A 21049-nucleotide genomic window follows, 5' to 3' on the forward strand; every position below is an offset into this window, starting at 1 on the left:
AGAACAAGATAACTGCTGGGTGTGACTAAACTCCATCACAAGAGAAGTAGTGGACGTCATATGTCTTGCTGGACCAACAAAGTCAAACAGCGTTGGATAGGACTTTTATGGTGCTTTGGTGACCTCCCGTCATGACATATTAGATTGGGATATATACAAGTTAATTAATATGTCTCTAGCTGTTCTTGGATTGGAAGAGGCCGAATCCAGCTGGGAAGTGACAGAAGGAACTAAAGTTATGTTAAACACAGCTACATAGATATTCCTACACTAGACTTTCTTCAAACCTGCTGATGACCTCCTGTCGAGAGCTTAAGATCCAGTAGGAGAAGAAAGAGATGAAGATAAAGTCAGTGCCGATGCCCCAGGTGATTCCCGCCACGTTGAAGATTCTGTCGTAGCGGCGGGGTGGGTTCTTTTTCTCAGGAGAGGCGCTCGTGGACGCAGGTTTCTGAGGATGAACGCTCGCAAAGGGTTTTATTTCCATCACGGTGTATATCTCCCCCTTCTGTACTTCGGCAGCCGTCCATGAAGTGGTCATGGAGTCCTCTTCGACGACTTCACTCACTGTCTTGTCGGTCTCTGAGGGGGTTACTTCGTTCTCACTCCTACTGTTCTCCTGCATCTTTTTCCGGTAGTTTCGAATCAAATAGAGAACAGAATGATGAGCGAAGGTCTTGAAGAGACGAACGATGAAATAGAAGAAGTAGACGTCGATAATTTTAGGCGAAGAGGACTGGGGGATTGTGAAGGTGATCTGGGAGTAGAGGGCGGCGATGACAATCAGGCAAGACAAGGTCACGCTGATGCGCTCACTGCGGACGTCAAGGTGAGCCATATTAGAGGTACAAGGTCAGGTAATTATCAGGAGGGGAAGCATTAAGCCTGTATGACTATATAGCGCTTGGAAGGGATATGAGAACAAGTGAATGGACAGTTACAATAAATATATAAATTGCTAAATGGCTTATTACCTAAATGCTATGGAAATATATAAAGGTGATGATAATTTTATCGTTTTATTTGCTAAATTAGAAAAGAAGCTATAGCAGATATTTTTTTATATTAATCAAAGATTTGGCCCACACCCCAAATTTTCTTTATTAGCTTACTTTTTTTCCAAGACCAAAATTAAATCTGGCAATACAATTTAACATTTAATTAAGACAAAACCAATTAGATGAAAGCAATCCAGTAAAACCTTCAACATGGAGTCAGCGCTTCTTACAGCCTATTCTAGACCTATTTCTCAGAAGAAAATTTCCCCCACTAGCTTTAAATCAGTTGACCTTCGAAAGTAACGGTTACAAAATTATATATATGGACCAATAATACATTCATTTCTGCACAAAATTGCAAAACTAAAACAATTTCAAACTTGAGGCGAAGTTTGCCAGACCTGAAGTCTGAGGATCTGAAGGAGAGCGTAGCGAAGCCTATGATCCCCAGGATCCAGCAGGGGAGAAAGGTGGTGAGGAGATAGGCTCCGAACTGTCGCCTCAGCAGTACCTGCAACCATTTGAGTATACAGCCGCCTACCCATACACCACAACGGGTATGTATATATATATGTATACTCTCGTGCAGCCATACATGTTTATACAAGAGCGCGCAACATTGTCATATAACTCGTAGCTATACACTCTCACAACTCTTGTAGTTATACGCTCACGCATTAACATTATTATATATATTGATATTAAGGCACTGACTGGCACTCACAGAGCCAGGCATTCACAGAGCAAGTTACTCAGAACTAGGCACTCAGAGCCAGGCACTCACAGAGCAAGTTACTCAGAGCTAGGCACTCATAAAGCCAGGCACTCACAAAACCAAGCCTTCATAGAGTGTCAGTAAAAAAATGAAGCAAACAAAAAAAATGAAATATTAAAAAATCTAAAACGTTCTCTAAACCTTTAATGTCAACATTTGAATGAGAACAATTTGCTTTAGCTTTAATTTAACGAAATTTAACATGTTTACCGAGAGTGGGCGAGTGACGTACCCTGAAGCTGATGGTGGAGATGGTGCCGTTGTTGGACTCGTAGACAAAGCGCAGCTCCGAGGCTTGGAACAGTGTTAGGGTGGCGGGTGCTGACTTAACCCAGATCCTCTGATGAGAAGAGGTGCTTAGTTGGGCTGTGTGTGTGTGTGTACTCACCTAGTTGTGTTTGCGGGGGTTGAGCTCTGGCTCTTTGGTCCCGCCTCTCAACCGTCAATCAACAGCTGTACAGGTTCCTGAGCCTATTGGGCTCTATCATATCTACACTTGAAACTGTGTATGGAGTCAGCCTCCACCACATCACTTCCTAATGCATTCCATTTGTCAACCACTCTGACACTAAAAAAGTTCTTTCTAATATCTCTGTGGCTCATTTGGGCACTCAGTTTCCACCTGTGTCCCCTTGTGCGTGTGCCCCTTTTGTTAAATAGCCTGTCTTTATCTACCCTATCAATTCCCTTGAGAATCTTAAATGTAGTGACCATGTCCCCCCTAACTCTTCTTGTGTGTGTGTGTGAGCGCGCTATTGTGTTCTGTTATCAACTAGGCTTAGGCTTAGCCATAATGATATTTATAATCTGTGAAATTTGCATTCATAAATTGCATATAGCAAAGTTAATGATTTATTAAAGACGTCACTAAAGTGACATGTTGTATGCAAATATAGCAATGAGAGAATGCAAATGGGCGATAATGAAATAATGATAGATGCCATATGTAAATTTAACAGAAGATTAGGCTAATATTTTAATTTTAATTTTAATATTCTGTCTTAGCCTTCATGTGTCTCATAATTTAAATAGAAGAATAGTGTTTATTAGGTAATATCTTATATGCAAACTATGATTTATATACCATAATTATATAATTATAATTACAAACTATGGAATTATATACCATAATTTTGAGGTAATAGAATTGTGCCAGAGGCATAATATAGAGCAACCTGTCCTCAGAGAGGAGATCCTCAAGATGTAATGGATTGAAAAGTACTCAATAATTTTTATTTATTTATATATATACAAGAGTTCTCACATTCTTGTACAGCCACTAGCACGCATAGCGTTCCGGGCAAGTCCTTAATCCTAATTTTTCCAAGGAATACGACCCGCCAAATCGTTTAACAGTACCCATTCACTGCTGGGTGAACAGAGGCTACAGTTAAGGATTGGCGCCCAGTCAATTCTCCCCGGCCAGGATACGAACGAACCCAGGCCAGTGCTCACCAAGCGCCGGGCGAATGTTTTACAACTGCGCCACGGGGGGACTATTGTTAGTTCTCTTAATAATTAGTGCTGTTATCTACTCTCTATCCATGGTTATGTTAGGTTAGGTTACGTTTCATTACAGTTGGTTACGTTAATACAGTGTAATAATGATTAAAATGTGAAAATCTAATTCGAAAACTGTTTAGGTGTACCCCTGAATTTTGTTGACAGAAAACCAAATTCTTCAGACCGTTTCAAAGAAAATGTATTAAGCAAATAATTTTTATATTTTAAACCAGCGATTTATAGTACAATAAACTTATAACTTGAGCATATTCTCTGTTCATGACAAAGGTTCACTTGTCAGTTTACAAGTAGACTATTACTGGAACCGTAATACGCTTTCAGACCATCACATATATCTAGATAACTATTCAGGTGGTTTCACCAGGGATTTGCTCTGAAAACGGGCTGAGCTAAGCCTATGTTAAATCTGAATACCAGATGTCAAACCATTGTAAATTGATTATCAACATGTAAATGTAATTAATATAATTTAAGAAAGAGTTAGATAATGATTAATAAGATATGAGGGTTAGGTCTCTGTTAGACAAGTATCTAGCCATTGGCAGTTTAGAGTCAGGCAGACAGAGTAAAACAATTCTGTTTTCCAAACAGAATTGAGAAGACAGCATTGCCATTTTTCAATTCTCTGATTGCATTTAAAGAAACAGATATGTGACCTTAGTGCCCGTTAACTATCACGTATTATGTGAAGGCCTTATATGACAGAAATATTCCTTATACAGGCAGGAGGAGGTGAATTGTTACTAGGTAGAGCTATAGGTTATGTTGCTTACACTTAGCCGTTAAGCAAATTTGGCAACACCGGAGCGAGAGGACTACCTCTACCCCCTTGCCAGAGTTTTAATCTCTCAGTAGAGCAGTGGCTCTCAAGCTGACTGGACATGTTTCGCTCACTCAGCTATATGTACCCTTGAGCACACCTTGTAGTAACAAGTTGCTGTAGAATCAGCTAATTTATGAAAGTGTTCTCAAGTGATTAATACACAGTGCCTTATATTTAGTTAGGATTTTACCTTACAGGTGTCAGTAGGAATTAAGTGTAGACTCACTGAACCTATAGTTCAGTGATATACCCAAGCAAAGAGATTAGTGGCGTTTACCGGTATAGCAAATAAGTTCAGGCGTTTGTCCATTGGTTCCTGCAGATTGGAACTGGGATTTTGTCCAGCACAGCATTTCCAAACCGGCTAATTCTTGTTTCTGAAATTTACTGTTGCGCTCGACAGACACTATTACTTTCCTTCAGCATATCCTTGATGCAGACGCTCATTTATTCACTTTATTCGAGAGTAAGCTGGATTGGGCCTGAAGATAAGCACCAATACTGCCTCAGTGGCTCCAAGTACATAACATCTTCCCGCGAATATTTAGAAATATTTGTGCCCATCATTCAGTGTTTTATCAGTCATCAAGTTTAGCAGTCCCCGCGGCGCTGTGGTAAGACTCGCCCGGCGCTTTGGCCTGGGTTCGTATCCTAGCCGGGGAGGATTGACCGGGCGCCAATCCTTAACTGTAGCCTTTGTTCACCCAGCAGTAAATGGGTACCTGGTTGTTAATTAAACGGTTTGGCGGGTCGTATTCTGGGGAAAATTAGGATTAAGGACCTGCCCGAAACGCTATGCGTGTTAGTGGCTATGTATAAGAACTTGTAAATATATAATTAAATAAAAAAACAATTATGTCAGCTTGATTTGACTTTTGTACCTGAATTTGTTTATAAACACTTATTCTTAACCCATTTTCTAACAGCTAAAAGCCACACTTTCTTATGTAATAAGTTGTTCGTTACTGACATTTTCAAATGCATGTTTAGTGTGTTTCGTGGCCTTAAAATAATAATTAACAACAATAATTACTTGCCTCTTAACTTGTAGAAATATATATTACAAATAAAAAAACATAGACATTTTTATAGCAAACAATCCATTGTTTCAAAATAAATAGCACAATGAATAATGTTAGTCATAGTGTTAAAGAAAACTATTTGTTAAACTTAAACGTATAATATGATAGAAGAAACATCGCATTCATGAAACCCTTTAAACTATCTCATTAAAAGGAGGAGAGTACCATGTTATTGTTGCCCTCAGAGACAACGCCATCAGATGGGCCCATATATCTTTTCCTGTCATAAAAGATAACAATGAAACACTAATACACAACCCATCAGGTGTCATATTAGGAGTGAAAGTTGATGACAATACATAATTCACGCGCCTTTGTGACACATATCAGATAAATGTATTCATAAACTAGTTTGTGTAAAGGTGGGGTGGGGGGTGGGGGAGGAGGGTGGCAGTGCATTACCTATTTTACTACTAGCCAATTAGATCTGTAATGGAATATTCACCGATTATTTGAGATTAATCGAAGTAGGGAGTAGGATGCCTACTCCCTACTAATAGGGAGTAGGATGCCTATTCCCTATTAGGAGTAGGCATCCATCAGTCTCAGGAGGCTATGGAGTTGCGCTCTGGTGTCGGCCTGGCCTAGAGTGGCCTATTATAACTAAATCTAAAGTTATAGAACAAAGTTCAGGACAGGGCCGCTGATGTAATGAAAAGCAAACTTAGCGTGCTTGGACATAGCGCCTGTGCATCCCACTCTCTAGCACAGAAAGTATGTGGCGGAGTCTGTGTTTAGTCTTTAAAGTTAATCAAATGCATTATACAGCCCCAGTTTGGCTTCTCTGCAAGTCCCTTTCTCAAGAAGAAATTATTAAACAAAACAAAAGTCGAAGGTCAGACGCTTGGGGCTAGCCTCACCCAACTTTGCAGGGTGACTGGTCTGGGGTACAGGACGGACACAAGATGGACAGGAGTCGGTCTTATTAAGAGGGCTCGGGTTCCTGTAGTGACCCCATCTACACAAAATAAGTGAAAGGTGGCTGGCAGAGTCCCTAGATTTTTTCACTAGAATCGACATGAATTTATTATTACATTTTCTGAGATAGAGGAGCTAGGAGGGAAGAAAAACGTAATGTTAGGGAGAGATAAGGAAATAAGGGGAGACAAGTGGCGGAAGAGATGAGAAGTGGAGTGAGATTGGAAGAGAGGGTGAGAGGTGAGGTGAAAGGAGGATGTTAGTGAGAGTTGGGGGAGAAAGGCGAAGAGGGCAGGAGAGAGAAGAAGAGGGAGAATCTTGGAGGAGAAAATTGGAAAGGGGGGAACATGGGAAGAGAGGGCGATATGGAAATAGATGAGAGAGAGAGAGAGAGAGAGAGAGAGAGAGAGAGAGAGAGAGAGAGAGAGAGAGAGAGAGAGAGAGAGAGAGAGATCCGGGCGCAGACCATTATTCCCCTTCCTAGTTATCGGTAAATAATTCAAAGTGTTTACCATTGGTTCAAAGGTGGAGTAGAAGGTGCCTGTGTTGATGATGGAGATGTTAATATGACACTCGTGCACGTCGAAAGGGAAGATAGTGAGATCAAAGTCACAAATGCAGGCCGCCATAAAATTCTCCTGACGTTCCAAGATGGCGTCGGTGCTGCCGTTGTAGACGTAACCTGGAAGCGGAAGTGACGTCACGCTCAACGAGAGTACAAATATGGAAATCGCGAATAATAACATTGCCACTAAGGAAACAAAAAACAATCACGAGTGTATAATAAATATCTATTTAAATCATCACCAAAAAAATCACAAAAAATCAGCCTGCTGGTGGATAATGCTGAGGAAACTACAACTTATCGCACCCTCATATCCGTCAATGCAGTCAGCCTTCCCGCGCGTGACTCTCGAGGCGAAGGTGACGAGAAACGAGTTCCGGTGCTGGGCGTAGGACACCCTGTCATGGAAGACGGCGTTGGTGAGGGCGTAGCGCGGCGTCCACACCGTCTCCTCCGGCAGGATGTTGTCTAGCGACGTCTCACTCAGCTGTGACAGGAGAACCCGCCCGTCCTGCCACTGTGTGTTGAGCTGTGGGAGGGAAGTGAGGGGACTTGTCAACGATAAACATAAATTATATCCACATACACACACACACATATGGGCTGGCAATGTCGATTATGCTTTCTCTGTTCGATCATTCATATTAAGTACCCTTGGGTCTGGCCAGTAACTGGAGGGGTGATTAACCGACACAGCCTTGCCCCTTGGCCAGTGAAACCTCGACAAACCACAACCAAAGCTTTCTGCCTCCAATAGTATACACTCCAGTAGTGTCTATACAGTAGGATATACGCTGTAGGTGAGGTAGACCAAGTAGAATATACCCAAAGTGTTGTATCCCCCACACTGGTATCCAAAGTAGGATTTACTTCGTGTTGTAAACCCAGTAGAGACTACCCAAATACCCAAAGTGGAGTATCTCCAGAATGGTATTCCCCGACCACCCAAGTGGTTTGGCACCATTCCTTTCCCTTCCCGTCCCATCCCAAATCCTAATCCTGACCCCTTCCCAGTGCTATATAGTCGTCATGGCTTGGCGCTTTCCCGACAATTCCCTTCCCTTCCAGAATGGTATAGTCAGTAGAATACCCAGGAGGATATACCCCAGGAGTGGCCTACCCCGGCCTACCTGGAGCCAAGCGGTGAGGTGGTTGTTGACGACGTCGACGTGGTGGACGCGGACGAGGTGGGCCGTGATGGCCAGCGGGGTGCGGGGCAGCGGCGAGCGGTCCAGGCGGTACGACGACGCCAGCGGCAGCAGCACCGCGCACAGCTCGTCCGAGTCGTCGCCGCAGTCGTTGACGCCGTTGCACCGAGACGACAAGGGGATGCACCAGCCGTCGTCGCAGGTAAACTCCTCCTTTGGTCAAGGGAGATCGAGCAAGCAGGTGATAAGACATTTAAATCACATCGTTTCGTTGTTGCTTAAGAGTCTCATATCTATTTCAAAACTTTAAATAACAAATTCTTGAATCTGATAATACTTCAGCTGCCCAAGTAGCATAGAGAGTGGGAGAGCATCGTGTACCTGTCTGTTGACGGCAAGGTCCAATGGTCTCCACGTACCTTCTTGCAGACAGTAAGAACCATGGTCTTGGTGACGTTGGTGTGCGAGGTCTTCCACAGGTGTCGTCCCATGGGCTGGTACGTGGCCATGGCCGCCGTCGCCAGCAGCGCCCCTTCGTTGTCGTGCAGGGCGAGGGCGTTGGGCTCCGGCGAGGACATCTCGCGGCCCCGGGGGGAGAAGAACCTGGGCACTATCCCCCGGGGCACCAGGTAGAAGAGGTCGTCGGCGTCCGCTGCACCGTTGTGACGCAACTCCATGTGAGAAGACCACGGCACCTGAGGTACACCGTGACAGGATGTTTCAGACACTCGTCACCGCGCTCGCACGATGTAACCAACATCACGCGTAAAGTTATTCCGACCAATCAGAAACTCTCAACCCCCAGGCAACCCACCTAATATGTAAGAATTTGTTTGCACAGTGGGTCGGAAGAGTTGACGGTGGTCGAGACTGACCTGGCAGAGGAGCTTGTCAGCGGTGTGTCCGCAGGAGACGGACATATCAAGGGCCTCGTCCTCCTGAGGCTGCAAGCTCACTGATCTGCAGCTGTTGTTCTCGCCGCTAGACTTGATCCACGCGAAGAGCATCATGTTGGGCTGTTTGTTCAATATCTGCAGCATTGAGACAAGTCATCATTGTCTAGAAAAATTAAATTGTTTGTGTATGTTTGCTCTCATTTTCTCCTATCAGTCAGGGCTGAAATGACTAAGCACGTTTTCTTTCACCTAATGCAGCTATTCACCCAGCAATAAACAGATACTCGGGAGTTACGATCTGACAGTCGTTTTACATCCAGCAATCAACAGCCAATTAATGCACAACTATATTCTACCCACTTCAAAGCACCGTATGGGCCAATAGACCCTCTGTTGTTAAGTTGACCAGACCACACACTAGAAGTTGAAGGGACGACGACGTTTCGGTCCGTCCTGGACCATTCTCAAGTCGATTGTGATGAGGACAGGTAGGGACAGGCAATAAATAGGCAAGAGAGAGCTGAGGAGGAAAGTAAGGTGTAGGGGATAGTAGTAATAATGAGAACTGCAGCAGGCCTATTGGCCCATACGAGGCAGCTCCCATTATAACCACCGAAGGAGATGGTAATAGGAATAAGAAGAGGATAGCAAGGGAGCGTAGGAGAAGACCATGAACAGAAAAAGGGAGAAGAGAGAAAGAAAAGGAAAGAGAAAAAGAAAGATAAATGGAAGGGGTAAGCTTATGTTAAGTCACGTTTGTTAGAAAGATTAAAGCATTTGAGTATATACTGTGAAAGAGAAGAGTCCACAGCAACAAAGCCAGGACTCAAGTTCATGTTGGGTACATTGTGTATAAGAGCCGATTCTACAAGACGGCGTCTGTGTAGAGTAGAGGCTGGAAAGATTATTTAGGAGGAAGACCAATCAATGGAATGATTAGAATCCCTCACATGGCAGAAGAGAGCATTGTTAGTGTCTGCAGACTTAACACTTCTCTTGTGTTCTTTAAGTCTGTCATTCAGTGTACGGCCAGTTTCGCCAAAGTATTGGAGAGGACAAGATGAACAGGAAATAGAGTAGACACCAGCAGCATTAGAAGCAGGAGGAGCAATGTGAACTAGATTACTACGAAGTGTGTTAGTTTGTCGAAAGGCGAGTTTAATGTCAAGAGGACGAAAGGTATTGGTAAAAGTTTTGAGTTCAGATATGAAGGGAAGGCATAGTACAGTGCTACTAGTGTTGGAAGCAGGTTTAGGATGAAAGAAATTTCGTTTAGCTTGAGAGTAGGCACAGTTGATGAAATGCAAAGGATAACAAAGGCGAGAGAATGATTTGTAGATAAAGGCAATTTCAGAATCAAGAAACTGAGGGTCGCTGATGCGTAGAGCGCGGAGGAAGAGAGAGACGAGGACACTTTTCTTAACAGAAGGAGGATGGTAGGAAAAGAAGTGAATGTACATGCCACTATGCATGGGTTTACGGTAGACAGAGAAAGAGAACTCAGACACAGAGCTGTGAACATGAACATCAAGAAAAGGAAGGAGGGAATTAGATTCCCACTCAACTTTGAAATGGATAGAAGGAGCCAGATTGTTAAGAGAGGCGAGGAAAGGCTGGAAAAGATTAAGGTCATGAGGCCATAAAGCAAAAATGTCATCAACATAGCGAAGCCAGAGAGAGGGACGAGTATCAATAGAAGGAAGAAGAACAGTTTTGAAGTATTCCATGTAGAAATTAGCAAGAACAGGGGAGAGAGGGGAACCCATAGCGACACCGAAAGTTTGAGTGTAATATTTACCGTTGAAAGAGAAAGAGTTAGATTCAACACAGAGTCTAATGAGATCGAGGAAAACGTATGTTGTTACTTCCATTCTCATGTGCCCACCTCACCCAAAACCAATAAAAATCAAGAGGTATGTCAAATGTTTCATACACAGTGTATCAAGTGTATCAAAAGTGTAGTGTTCAGTGTAAACAAGTCTTTGAGAATGCAAGAAGCCCTTACGAAACGCCTCTAGGCGTCAGACCATTAATAAAAATGAATTTTGGAGAATTGATCTTTCCATTACCACCGACAGTGAAGAAAAACATAAGAAATATTGAGAAAATTCATGTTAGAATTATTAATCTTACCTTTTCGGTCATATTCAACAACATATATATATATATATATATATATATATATATATATATATATATATATATATATATATATATATATATATATATATATATATATATATATATGTCGTACCTAGTAGCCAGAACGCACTTCTCAGCCTACTATGCAAGGCCCGATTTGCCTAATAAGCCAAGTTTTCATGAATTAATATATTTTTTCTAATTTTTTTCTTATGAATTGATAAAGCTACCCATTTCATTATGTATGAGGTTAATTTTTTTTTATTGGAGTTAAAATTAACGTAGATATATAACCAAACCTAACCAACCCTACCTAACCTAACGTAACCTATCTTTATAGGTTAGGTTAGGTTAGGTGGCCGAAAAAGTTAGGTTAGGTTAGGTTAGGTAGTCGAAAAACAATTAATTCATGAAAACTTAGCTTATTAGGCAAATCGGGCCTTGCATATTAGGCAGAGAAGTGCGTTCTGGCTACTAGGTACGACATATATATATATATATATATATATATATATATATATATATATATATATATATATATATATATATATATATATATATATATATATATATGTCGTACCTAGTAGCCAGAACGCACTTCTCTGCCTAATATGCAAGGCCCGATTTGCCTAATAAGCTAAGTTTTCATGAATTAATTGTTTTTCGACTACCTAACCTAACCTAACCTAACTTTTTCGGCCACCTAACCTAACCTAACCTATAAAGATAGGTTACGTTAGGTTAGGTAGGGTTGGTTAAGTTTGGTTATATATCTACGTTAATTTTAACTCCAATAAAAAAAAATTAACCTCATACATAATGAAATGGGTAGCTTTATCAATTCATAAGAAAATATATTAATTCATGAAAACTTGGCTTATTAGGCAAATCGGGCCTTGCATAGTAGGCTGAGAAGTGCGTTCTGGCTACTAGGTACGACATATATATATATATATATATATATATATATATATATATATATATATATATATATATATATATATATATATATATATATATATATATATATATGTCGTACCTAGTAGCCAGAACTCACTTCTCAGCCTACTATTCATGGCCCGATTTGCCTAATAAGCCAAGTTTTCCTGAATTAATATATTTACTATAATTTTTTTCTTATGAAATGATAAAGCAACCCTTTTCTCTATGTATGAGGTCAATTTTTTTTATTGGAGTTAAAATTAACGTAGATATATGACCGAACCTAACCAACCCTACCTAACCTAACCTAACCTATATTTATAGGTAAGGTTAGGTTAGGTAGCCAAAAAAAGCTAGGTTAGGTTAGGTTAGGTAGGTTAGGTAGACGAAAAAACATTAATTCATGAAAACTTGGCTTATTAGGCAAATCGGGCCTTGAATAGTAGGCTGAGAAGTGCGTTCTGGCTATTAGGTACGACATATATATATATATATATATATATATATATATGTGTGTGTGTGTATATATATATATATATGTCGTACCTAGTAGCCAGAACTCACTTTTTGGCCTACTATTCAAGACCCGATTTGCCTAATAAGCCAAGTTTTCCTGAATTAATATATTTTTTCTAAATTTTTTCTTATGAAATGATAAAGCTACCCATTTCATTTTGTATGAGGTCAATTTTTTTTTATTGGAGTTAAAATTAACGTAGATATATGACCGAACCTAACCAACCCTACCTAACCTAACCTAACCTATCTTTATAGGCTAGGTTTGGTTAGGTAGCCGAAAAAGTTAGGTTAGGTTAGGTTAGGTAGGTTAGGCAGTCGAAAAACAATTAATTCATGAAAACTTGGCTTATTAGGCAAATCGGGCCTTGCATAGTAGGCTGAGAAGTGCGTTCTGGCTACTAGGTACGACATATATATATATATATATATATATATATATATATATATATATATATATATATATATATATATATATATAGATTCAGATGTTTATTCAGGTAAGGTATATACATACAAGTGATGTTACATTAATGGATTGATATATAGATAGATCTAGTACATACAATGCCTAAAGCCACTATTACGCAATGCGTTTCGGGCAAGAAAACATTAATATCTAGAACTTAATACTAATTGAGCATAAAGAATAAAAGATGTTGAGAACAAATACAAATAAAGATAAAAAAAAGGGGGAAACATGACTGAACAAGCAGCACAAATACAATAGGTTGACAAACAGTGTTGATTAAAAAAGAAAAAAAAAAAAAAAAAAAAAAAAATAACAGACATGGGTTGACAATAGAGGAGTGAGGTAGATTACAGGGAATTTATTAGGTAGTGTTTAGTTTTTATCTTAAACTGGTTGAGAGAGGTACAGTCTTTAACATGGTTGGGAAGGTCATTCCACATTCTGGGCCCCTTGATTTGCAGAGCATTTCTAGTTTGATTAAGACGTACTCTAGGAATATCAAAACTGTATTTATTTCTGGTGTGGTGCTCATGGGTTCTGTTACAACCTACTATGAAGCTTTTAAGATCAGGATTGGCATTATAGTTTAGCGTTTTATATATGTATAATACACATGAGAGAATGTGCAGAGACTTAATATCTAACATATTAAGAGATTTGAGTAGGGGTACCGAGTGATGTCTGGGGCCAGAGTTGGATATTGTTCTAATAGCGGCTTTGTGTTGGGTAATTGGAGGACGTAAGTGATTTTGGGTAGTAGAACCCCAAGCACAAATACCATAGTTGAGATAAGGATAGATAAGGGAGTAATAGAGAGTCACCAGGGCAGGGCGTGGTACATAATATCTGATCTTAGAAAGAATGCCCACAGTTTTTGAAACTTTTTTAGATATATTTAGAATGTGTCCCTGGAAATTCAGCTTGTGGTCAATGAGAATGCCAAGGAATTTGCCATCTAATTTGTTACAAATTTGGGTATTGTTTATTTTGAGATTTATAAGACTAGAGGATTTATTGCCAAACAGAATATAGAAGGTTTTGTCAATGTTAAGGGTGAGTTTGTTGGCAGTTAGCCAAAGATGGACTTTATTTAGCTCAGTATTTACTGTGGCATTTAGAGCAAGAGGGTCAGGACTGGAGTAAATGAAGGTTGTGTCGTCAGCAAATAGAATTGGTTTGAGGTGTTGGGAGGCATTTGGAAGGTCATTAATGTAGATGAGAAAGAGGAGAGGGCCAAGTATGCTGCCCTGAGGAACACCAATGTTGATGGGTAGGGTGGGAGAAATTGTATTATTCACAGAAACATATTGGAGCCTGTCAGTAAGGTAGGACTCGAGGTATTGTAGGGAGTGTCCTCTGACTCCATAATGATGTAATTTAAGAAGAAGGAGATAAGGATTTAAGAAGATATATATATATATATATCAAACAGAACACTTCCCCATATGAGAGAATCGAACCATGGACCTGCAGATGCCAGGTCCCAGCGCTAACCACTAGACCACCTTCAGATTGCCAAAATGGAGGGAATTAGGGCAGGTTTTCTATCTCATAATCCCCTCCCCCGACGACACCAGAAGAAATAGTCCCTGATCAAACACTCATTTTCTATCAATCATATTTACTGGGGAAAACTCGTGTCTTGAGTTTATCACACACTTGCATAAACTCGCAAGGAATTTTTGACAAACTGAATACTTCCCCATATACCAGGCTGGGGCCCAGCCCTGTCCAGGACTCGAACCCAAATCCTGTCACTTGCGAGGCGAGTCACTATAAACCACTACGCCATGAGGGGGCGGCAACCCCCACCCCCTACACTGATCGTACCCTAATGGCCTGACACCACATATAATACATCTCACATGACAATTTGTTTAAGTTCCTTTGTTGTGTGTTTATATAATATAATCAAAAAGGTTATTAGAACAAATAACTATAATCATAGTGTATCAAAACGACGTAACAAGGATAACGCCAGTTCGCAAAGCTATAGCAGCTCTGGCGTTTAACAAGACGCACTTGCAAAGAGAAATAATTGCAGGTGAAGTACACCAATTAACCTTCACTTGCTACGGCCATGTAACGACTTCCTGCATTATTAACTGATAATTCAGTTATCCGAGGGATGGTCCCTTTTGTGATGAGGTAATTGCTGACCAAACTACTGTCCGCACGCTGGACGAGGTAATTGACCGTAATATCCTCGCTGGATAATATTTTACTAACAGCGTCATCCTCGCCTGGATGTGTGAAAAAAATAATCCACAACCTTACACACAGAAATCACAATAGCGTGATGCATCAATGAATAAATCCACAAGGGCCGTGACGAGGATTCGAACCTACGTCTGAGAGCATTACGCTATTGTGATTTCTGTGTGTAATGACGTAAGGGCGAAGAGGGAGAACGGCCTATTGACATAGCTCGAGTGCATGGGGGAGTTGTGTAAAACCCTGGTTTGTGCCTCGGAGAGACTGCAAGATCCAGTTAGTTCAGTAGAACTTCTGGTTTTAACTCTTTTGACCATGTCGTAGCTCAGTCGATTAAGGCAGCATCTGGGATGCTCTCAGACAAAGGTTCGAATCCTCGTCACGGCCCTCGTGGATTTGTTCTTTAATCCACAACCTCATCCAACTAGTTATCGTATGGAGTTTCCCAGAATGAATTTGCTTTCATTAGTCGGCTCAGGACGTGTCCCTAACGACTCAAAACTTGCTATATATTTAACACTGGGACTCAGATCTTATAGCCTTAGTTATAAATTGTCAAAATTATCTTAGTTAATGCTGCGGCATTTATTAAAATTATAACATATTGGTGAACAGTTCTTGATTAAATTAAATAAATAAAGTTTCCTGCTTCGCTGATGGGAACGAAACGCCGGTTTATAGCAAGGGTCAACAAGATGCTAGCTACCTAGCGTGTCTTTGTGCCTCTCTAAGTTCCACCACCACTCACAGGATGGGGATGGGGGTCTACCATCACTCACAGGATGAGTATGGGGTCCACCACCACTCACAGGATGAGTATGGGGTTCACCACCACTCACAGAATGAGTATGGGGTCCACCACCACTAACAGGATGAGTATGGGGTCCACCACCACTCACAGGATGAGTGTGGGGTCCACCACCACTCACAGGATGAGTATGGGGTCCACCACCACTAACAGGATAAGTATGGGGTCCACCACCACTCACAGGATGAGTATGGGGTCTACCACCACTCACAGAACAGGATATGGGGGTCCATCACCACTCACAGGATGGGTATGGGGTCCACCACCACTCACAGGATGGGTATGGGGTCTACCACCACTCACAGAATAGAATATGGGATCCATCACCACTCACAGGATGGGTATGGAGTCTACCACCACTCACAGGATGAGTATGGAGTCCACCACCACTTACAAGATGAGTATGGAGTCCACCACCACTCACAGGATGAGTATGGGGTCCACCACCACTCACAGGATGAGTATGAGTTGCATAATAGATAAAATAATAAATACTGCAGCAATCCTTCCAATATCGCAACCCTCCTTCCCCCCCCCCACCCACTCACTCTCCTGTAGAAATCCGGTCGATCAATGACTACGGAGATGTCAGATCCACACTATAGTTCCTTGTACCCTACAGCCACACAGTGTAACTACTCCGAAGACAGAAATCTCACCTCCTTCGTGGCCTCCAGCATTTCCTCAGTGAGGGAGGTGGGCAGCGACCCTCCGTAGGTGGCGCAGAGCCTCTCTGCCTGGAAGTAAGTGTGCTTGTCTGCAGCCACCAGGGTGTACCTGTAGGGCAGGTGGGGAGAGCAGACGGCGGCAGCCTCCACCAGCGACGCCACCTCCAGCCCCTCGTCAGACGTCAGCCATGGAGAGTGTCTGCAGATGCAAAGCGATTCATTTATGAAACCGTCAATTATTGTTATTATTATTATTATTATTGTTATTATTATTATTATTATTATTATTATTATTATTATTATTATTATTACAACTTTCGGCATTTGAGCTTCTCTTATCTAACAGAACTAGCATAGCCTAACGCTATACATAGTTTTTTTGTTTTTTTTTGTCATTAAAAAATGGGCTTAATTATAAAATTATATTGTTAATAGTAAAATAAAACGTCAACTGATTCAACGTCATTAACTTTGATTCAACGCCATCAATGTTGATTCAACGCCATCAATGTTGATTCAACATCAACGTTCATTCAACGCTGATTAAACGTCGTCAATTCCTTTATTTTATGCGTGGGTTGTATCTAATTATATTCTATAATTATGTATGATACTATATAATTGCCCACGGGAGGTAAAGTGGTTATTTAGGGCTAATTACAATACTTTAAGGGACATTAGGAAGACTGCAGAAGATTTGCAACATTCCGAACTTGGGTCCAAAGTCAGCGTTTGCGGATTTCTTGCAAGATTGAATTCGTTCTGTGTTTGTTACAGAGAATTGCGTTAAACTCAAGTGTTCGAATGAATACGAGCTTACAGCTGTGGCACAAGTTATACACACACGCACACACATAAACAGTAAGGGGAGACATGATCACTACCTACAAAATCCTCAGGGGAATCGACCAGGTAGACAAGGATAAACTATTCAACACGGGTGGAACACGAACAAGGGAACACAGGTGGAAACTGAGTACCCAAATGAGCCACAGGGACGTTAGAAATAACTTTTTCAGTGTTAGAGTAGTTAACAGATGGAATGCATTAGGCAGTGATGTGGTGGAGGCTGACTCTATACACAGTTTCAAGTGTAGATATGATAGAGCCCAATAGGCTCAGGAATCTGTACATCAGTTGATTGACAGTTGAGAGGCGGGACCAAAGAGCCAGAGCTCAACCCCCGCAAACACAACTAGGTGAGTACACACACACACACACAGGAGCCTGACGGCTGAGTGGACAGCGCTCGGAATTCGTAGTCCTAGGGTCCGGGGATCGATCCCCGGCCGAGGCAGAACAGACAAATGGGCAGAGTTTCCTTTCACCCTGATGCTTCTGTTCACCTAGCAGTAAATAGGTACCTGGGAGTTAGACAGCTGCTACGGGCTATTTCCTGGGGATGGGTGTGTGTGTGTATTTTAGAGAGAAAAATATGCAGTAGATATAACAGAGGAAAATAGATTGGTTAGAAAGGCGGGGCCCAAGAGCTAATAGCTCGATTCTGCAGACACAAATAGTAAATACAAATAGTAAATACACACATTATGAACAGTGGTTCAAGTACGTTTATTGAGACAATAAAATAGATCTCAAAGGGATAGAGAAGCTTAGGCTATTTCTACCCTCCTGAACAAAGGCGTTGTTTTTACCCTGTAAGATTCTCTCCATGATCGTAGGAGTCGACACCGGATGACTTTCGTTGTATGGTGGCTCCCCCAGTGCTGCTGGGAGGCTGCTCCTGCTGCAGGTGGTGGTGCTCCTGCTGGTGCTGGTGGTGCTCCTGCTGGTGCTGGTGGTGCTCCTGCTGGTGGCGGCGGGTGTCAGCCTCGACTCCGTCCGTAGAGATGACTCGCCACACTTCCCCGTCTCCCTCGTCGCTAGACAGCACCTCGCCTTCAGGGACCCCGGAGCAGGTCGCCAGAGTCAGCAGCTGAGGTGAGAGACCGTTGTGGTGGTAGTGCTGGTGGTGATTGTGGTGGTAAGTGATGCTTGTTAGTGGTGTATAAATAGTGGTGATGGTGGTGTTGATTTCAGTGAATGACTATAATGGTGATGGAGGTGGTGACGATTCTTGTTGGTGGTGAAGGTGATGGTTGTTGTGGTGGGGGTGGAGATGGTGGTAGTTGTATGGGGATGATAATGGTGGGTTTTCGTAGTCATTAAAAGAATCTTTCAGGGGGCGCTTACCTCTTCCTCCGAGAGCTTCCTGAAGAAGACGCGAGGCAGGGTGTAGAAGGCGCCGACGGGGCCCATGGTGGTGAGGTCGGTCAGGCCCACAGGGACCCCCAGTGTCAGGTTCCGCGACCCCTGTGTACAGGAGGGTGGTGGTGGTGATAGTGGTTACTGATGCTTGCACTGGTTGTTATGAAGGAGATTGGTTGATGTTGCTGTTGGTAATGGTTGACGTTAGTCCTTGTGACTGTTGGTGGATGCTAGTTGGTGGTAGTAGGTCCCAGTGAGTGTTGGTGGATGCTAGTTGGTCCTAGTAAGTGTTGGTGGATTCTAGTTGGTGGTAGCAGGTCCTAGTCAGTGTTGGTGTATTCTAGTTGGTGGTAGCAGGTCCTAGTGAGTGTTGGTGGATGCTAGCAGGTCCTAGTCAGTGTTGGTGGATTCTAGTTGGTGGTAGCAGGTCCTAGTGAGTGTTGGTGGATGTTAGCTGGTCCTATTAAGTGTTGGTGGATGCTAGTTGATGGTAGCAGGTCCTAGTGACTGTTGGTGGATGCTAGTTGGTGATTGAGAGATTAAAAGTATGTAAAAGAATGCTTTATATTTTAACATTATCACAGGCACTTGCTCACACACACACACACACATACCCACAAACGGGGGTCTGACGGCTGAGTGGACAGCGCTCGGGATTCGTAGTCCTAGTCATAGTCACTTGCTATCCTGTCACCTACACCCCTGACAGAAGATTCAGACAGGAGAATGACAGTAACTACATGGAAGTTATTACTTGAATAGAAAAGACAGCTGTCGCATGTAGGAATGAGTCTAGACTTCTAATAATGGGAGACTTCAATTATGGAATTTCACAGGGGCACAGAAACACGGGAAGCTAAACTATTGGATCTTGCGACAAGAAACGTTTTCAGCCAACAAACATATCAGGGAACACATTAGAATGAGAGGTAATGACGCCTCAAACAGAAAACGGAACAGTACGTCACTTTTGTGAGTCGATTTCATTTCAAATTACGTCCAAATTTGGCCATAGCCGCGCATACGAGCGAAAAGTGACGTCATTTTTAAGAGGACGGGTTGGTCATTACCAACTAGACTTAAGGCGGGAAGGATAACTTACTCAAGGAAAGGCAGTAAGGATATCTTGCTATCAACACAGTTTACATTAGTTATCATGCATAACAGACCCATCCAGTGAACGATAGAGAGGACCTGGTCACAGGGTGGGGGTTCCATATGGACTAATGAAGCGACGAATTCAATCATGGGGGAAGAGACCTCACTCCCTCACAGACACTATTAGAGACCTCACTCCCTCACAGACACTATTAGGGACCTCACTCCCTCACAGACACTATTAGGCAAGCACTCATCTCTCTCCCTCACCCCTCCCCCGTCACCCCTACTCACGACGAAGGGAGGAGGGTGTCCCTGGTCGCCCTGGCGAGCGCCGGGGAGGTAGCGGCCCTCGACGCCAACGCCCGCCTCCTCCCCCATCAGGAAACACAGGTGGCGCCACTTGCGCAGCTTGGCCACCTTCTGCGTCCACCAGAAGTACTTGGCGTTGAAGAGAGCGTAGTTGCCCTCGTATACTGAAGGGCAGAGAAACATTCACCGGGGGAAATGTGGTAACGAAAGGCCTTGCGGTATATAAACCGAATCTAGTGTTCAAGCAGATTAGCATTGATGTCCTTCTAAGAAAATGCTGATACAGTCAGAAAAAGAGAGGGAGAGACAGACAGACAGACAGACAGACACAGAGTTTATTCCTTCTGGGACACGGTTGGCTACGGGCTCATGCTGTTGCTTATATGATTTCTATTTAGATATAAATCAAGTTTATTCCTAATGATTCAAATAAACAGTCTCATGAAATGAATGCTTCTGGAGGCAGGCTTGAGCTGAGGTATGATAACAGCTCTTGCTTGCATTTTCAGAGAGAGAGAGAGAGAGAGAGAGAGAGAGAGAGAGAGAGAGAGAGACACACTAGCCTCACCAGCGGCAAAATGTGTGCCATCAACCCTGAGCAGTATGGCGGGGTCGGTGTAGAGGAAGAGAAGGCGCGTATGGAGGCAGACGGTGAGGTGGGTGACGACGCCTGGGAACCTCACCTCCCGCTGCACCCACGTCAGCGTCACCCAGGGCGGCGCCTCCGTGTGCAGGCCGTACACACTCACCATCCGCAGGCCGCCCTCCGATCCTCCTTCCTCGTCTGCAGGAGTGACCATCCCCGTCATGAGACCCAAAACATAACCTCCGAGCTCGGCCCAGATTCACGAAGCAGTTACGCTAGTACTTACGACCGTATACATCTCAATCTTTGACGGCTTTGGTTACATTTATTAAACAGTCTACAAGCATGAAAACTTCC

General features: G+C 42.6%; 1 protein-coding gene across 1 annotated transcript; it reads right to left on the reverse strand.

Moving 5' to 3' along the window:
• Window positions 1–265: 265 nt before the first annotated feature.
• LOC123761356 (uncharacterized) lies at window positions 266–20883 on the reverse strand. The gene is made up of 13 exons (XM_069329249.1): window positions 20675–20883; window positions 20089–20270; window positions 18682–18801; window positions 18144–18424; window positions 16483–16690; window positions 8709–8864; window positions 8253–8528; window positions 7816–8046; window positions 6992–7214; window positions 6633–6802; window positions 2006–2113; window positions 1400–1509; window positions 266–815 (listed from the first exon to the last, which is right to left on the reverse strand). The coding sequence occupies exons 1-13, from the start codon at window positions 20856–20858 to the stop codon at window positions 266–268; spliced, it is 2799 nt and encodes a 932-aa protein (XP_069185350.1). The 5' UTR covers window positions 20859–20883.
• Window positions 20884–21049: the final 166 nt, after the last annotated feature.

Source organism: Procambarus clarkii, chromosome 22 (assembly GCF_040958095.1).
Source record: "Procambarus clarkii isolate CNS0578487 chromosome 22, FALCON_Pclarkii_2.0, whole genome shotgun sequence".
Classification (NCBI taxonomy): domain Eukaryota; kingdom Metazoa; phylum Arthropoda; class Malacostraca; order Decapoda; family Cambaridae; genus Procambarus; species Procambarus clarkii.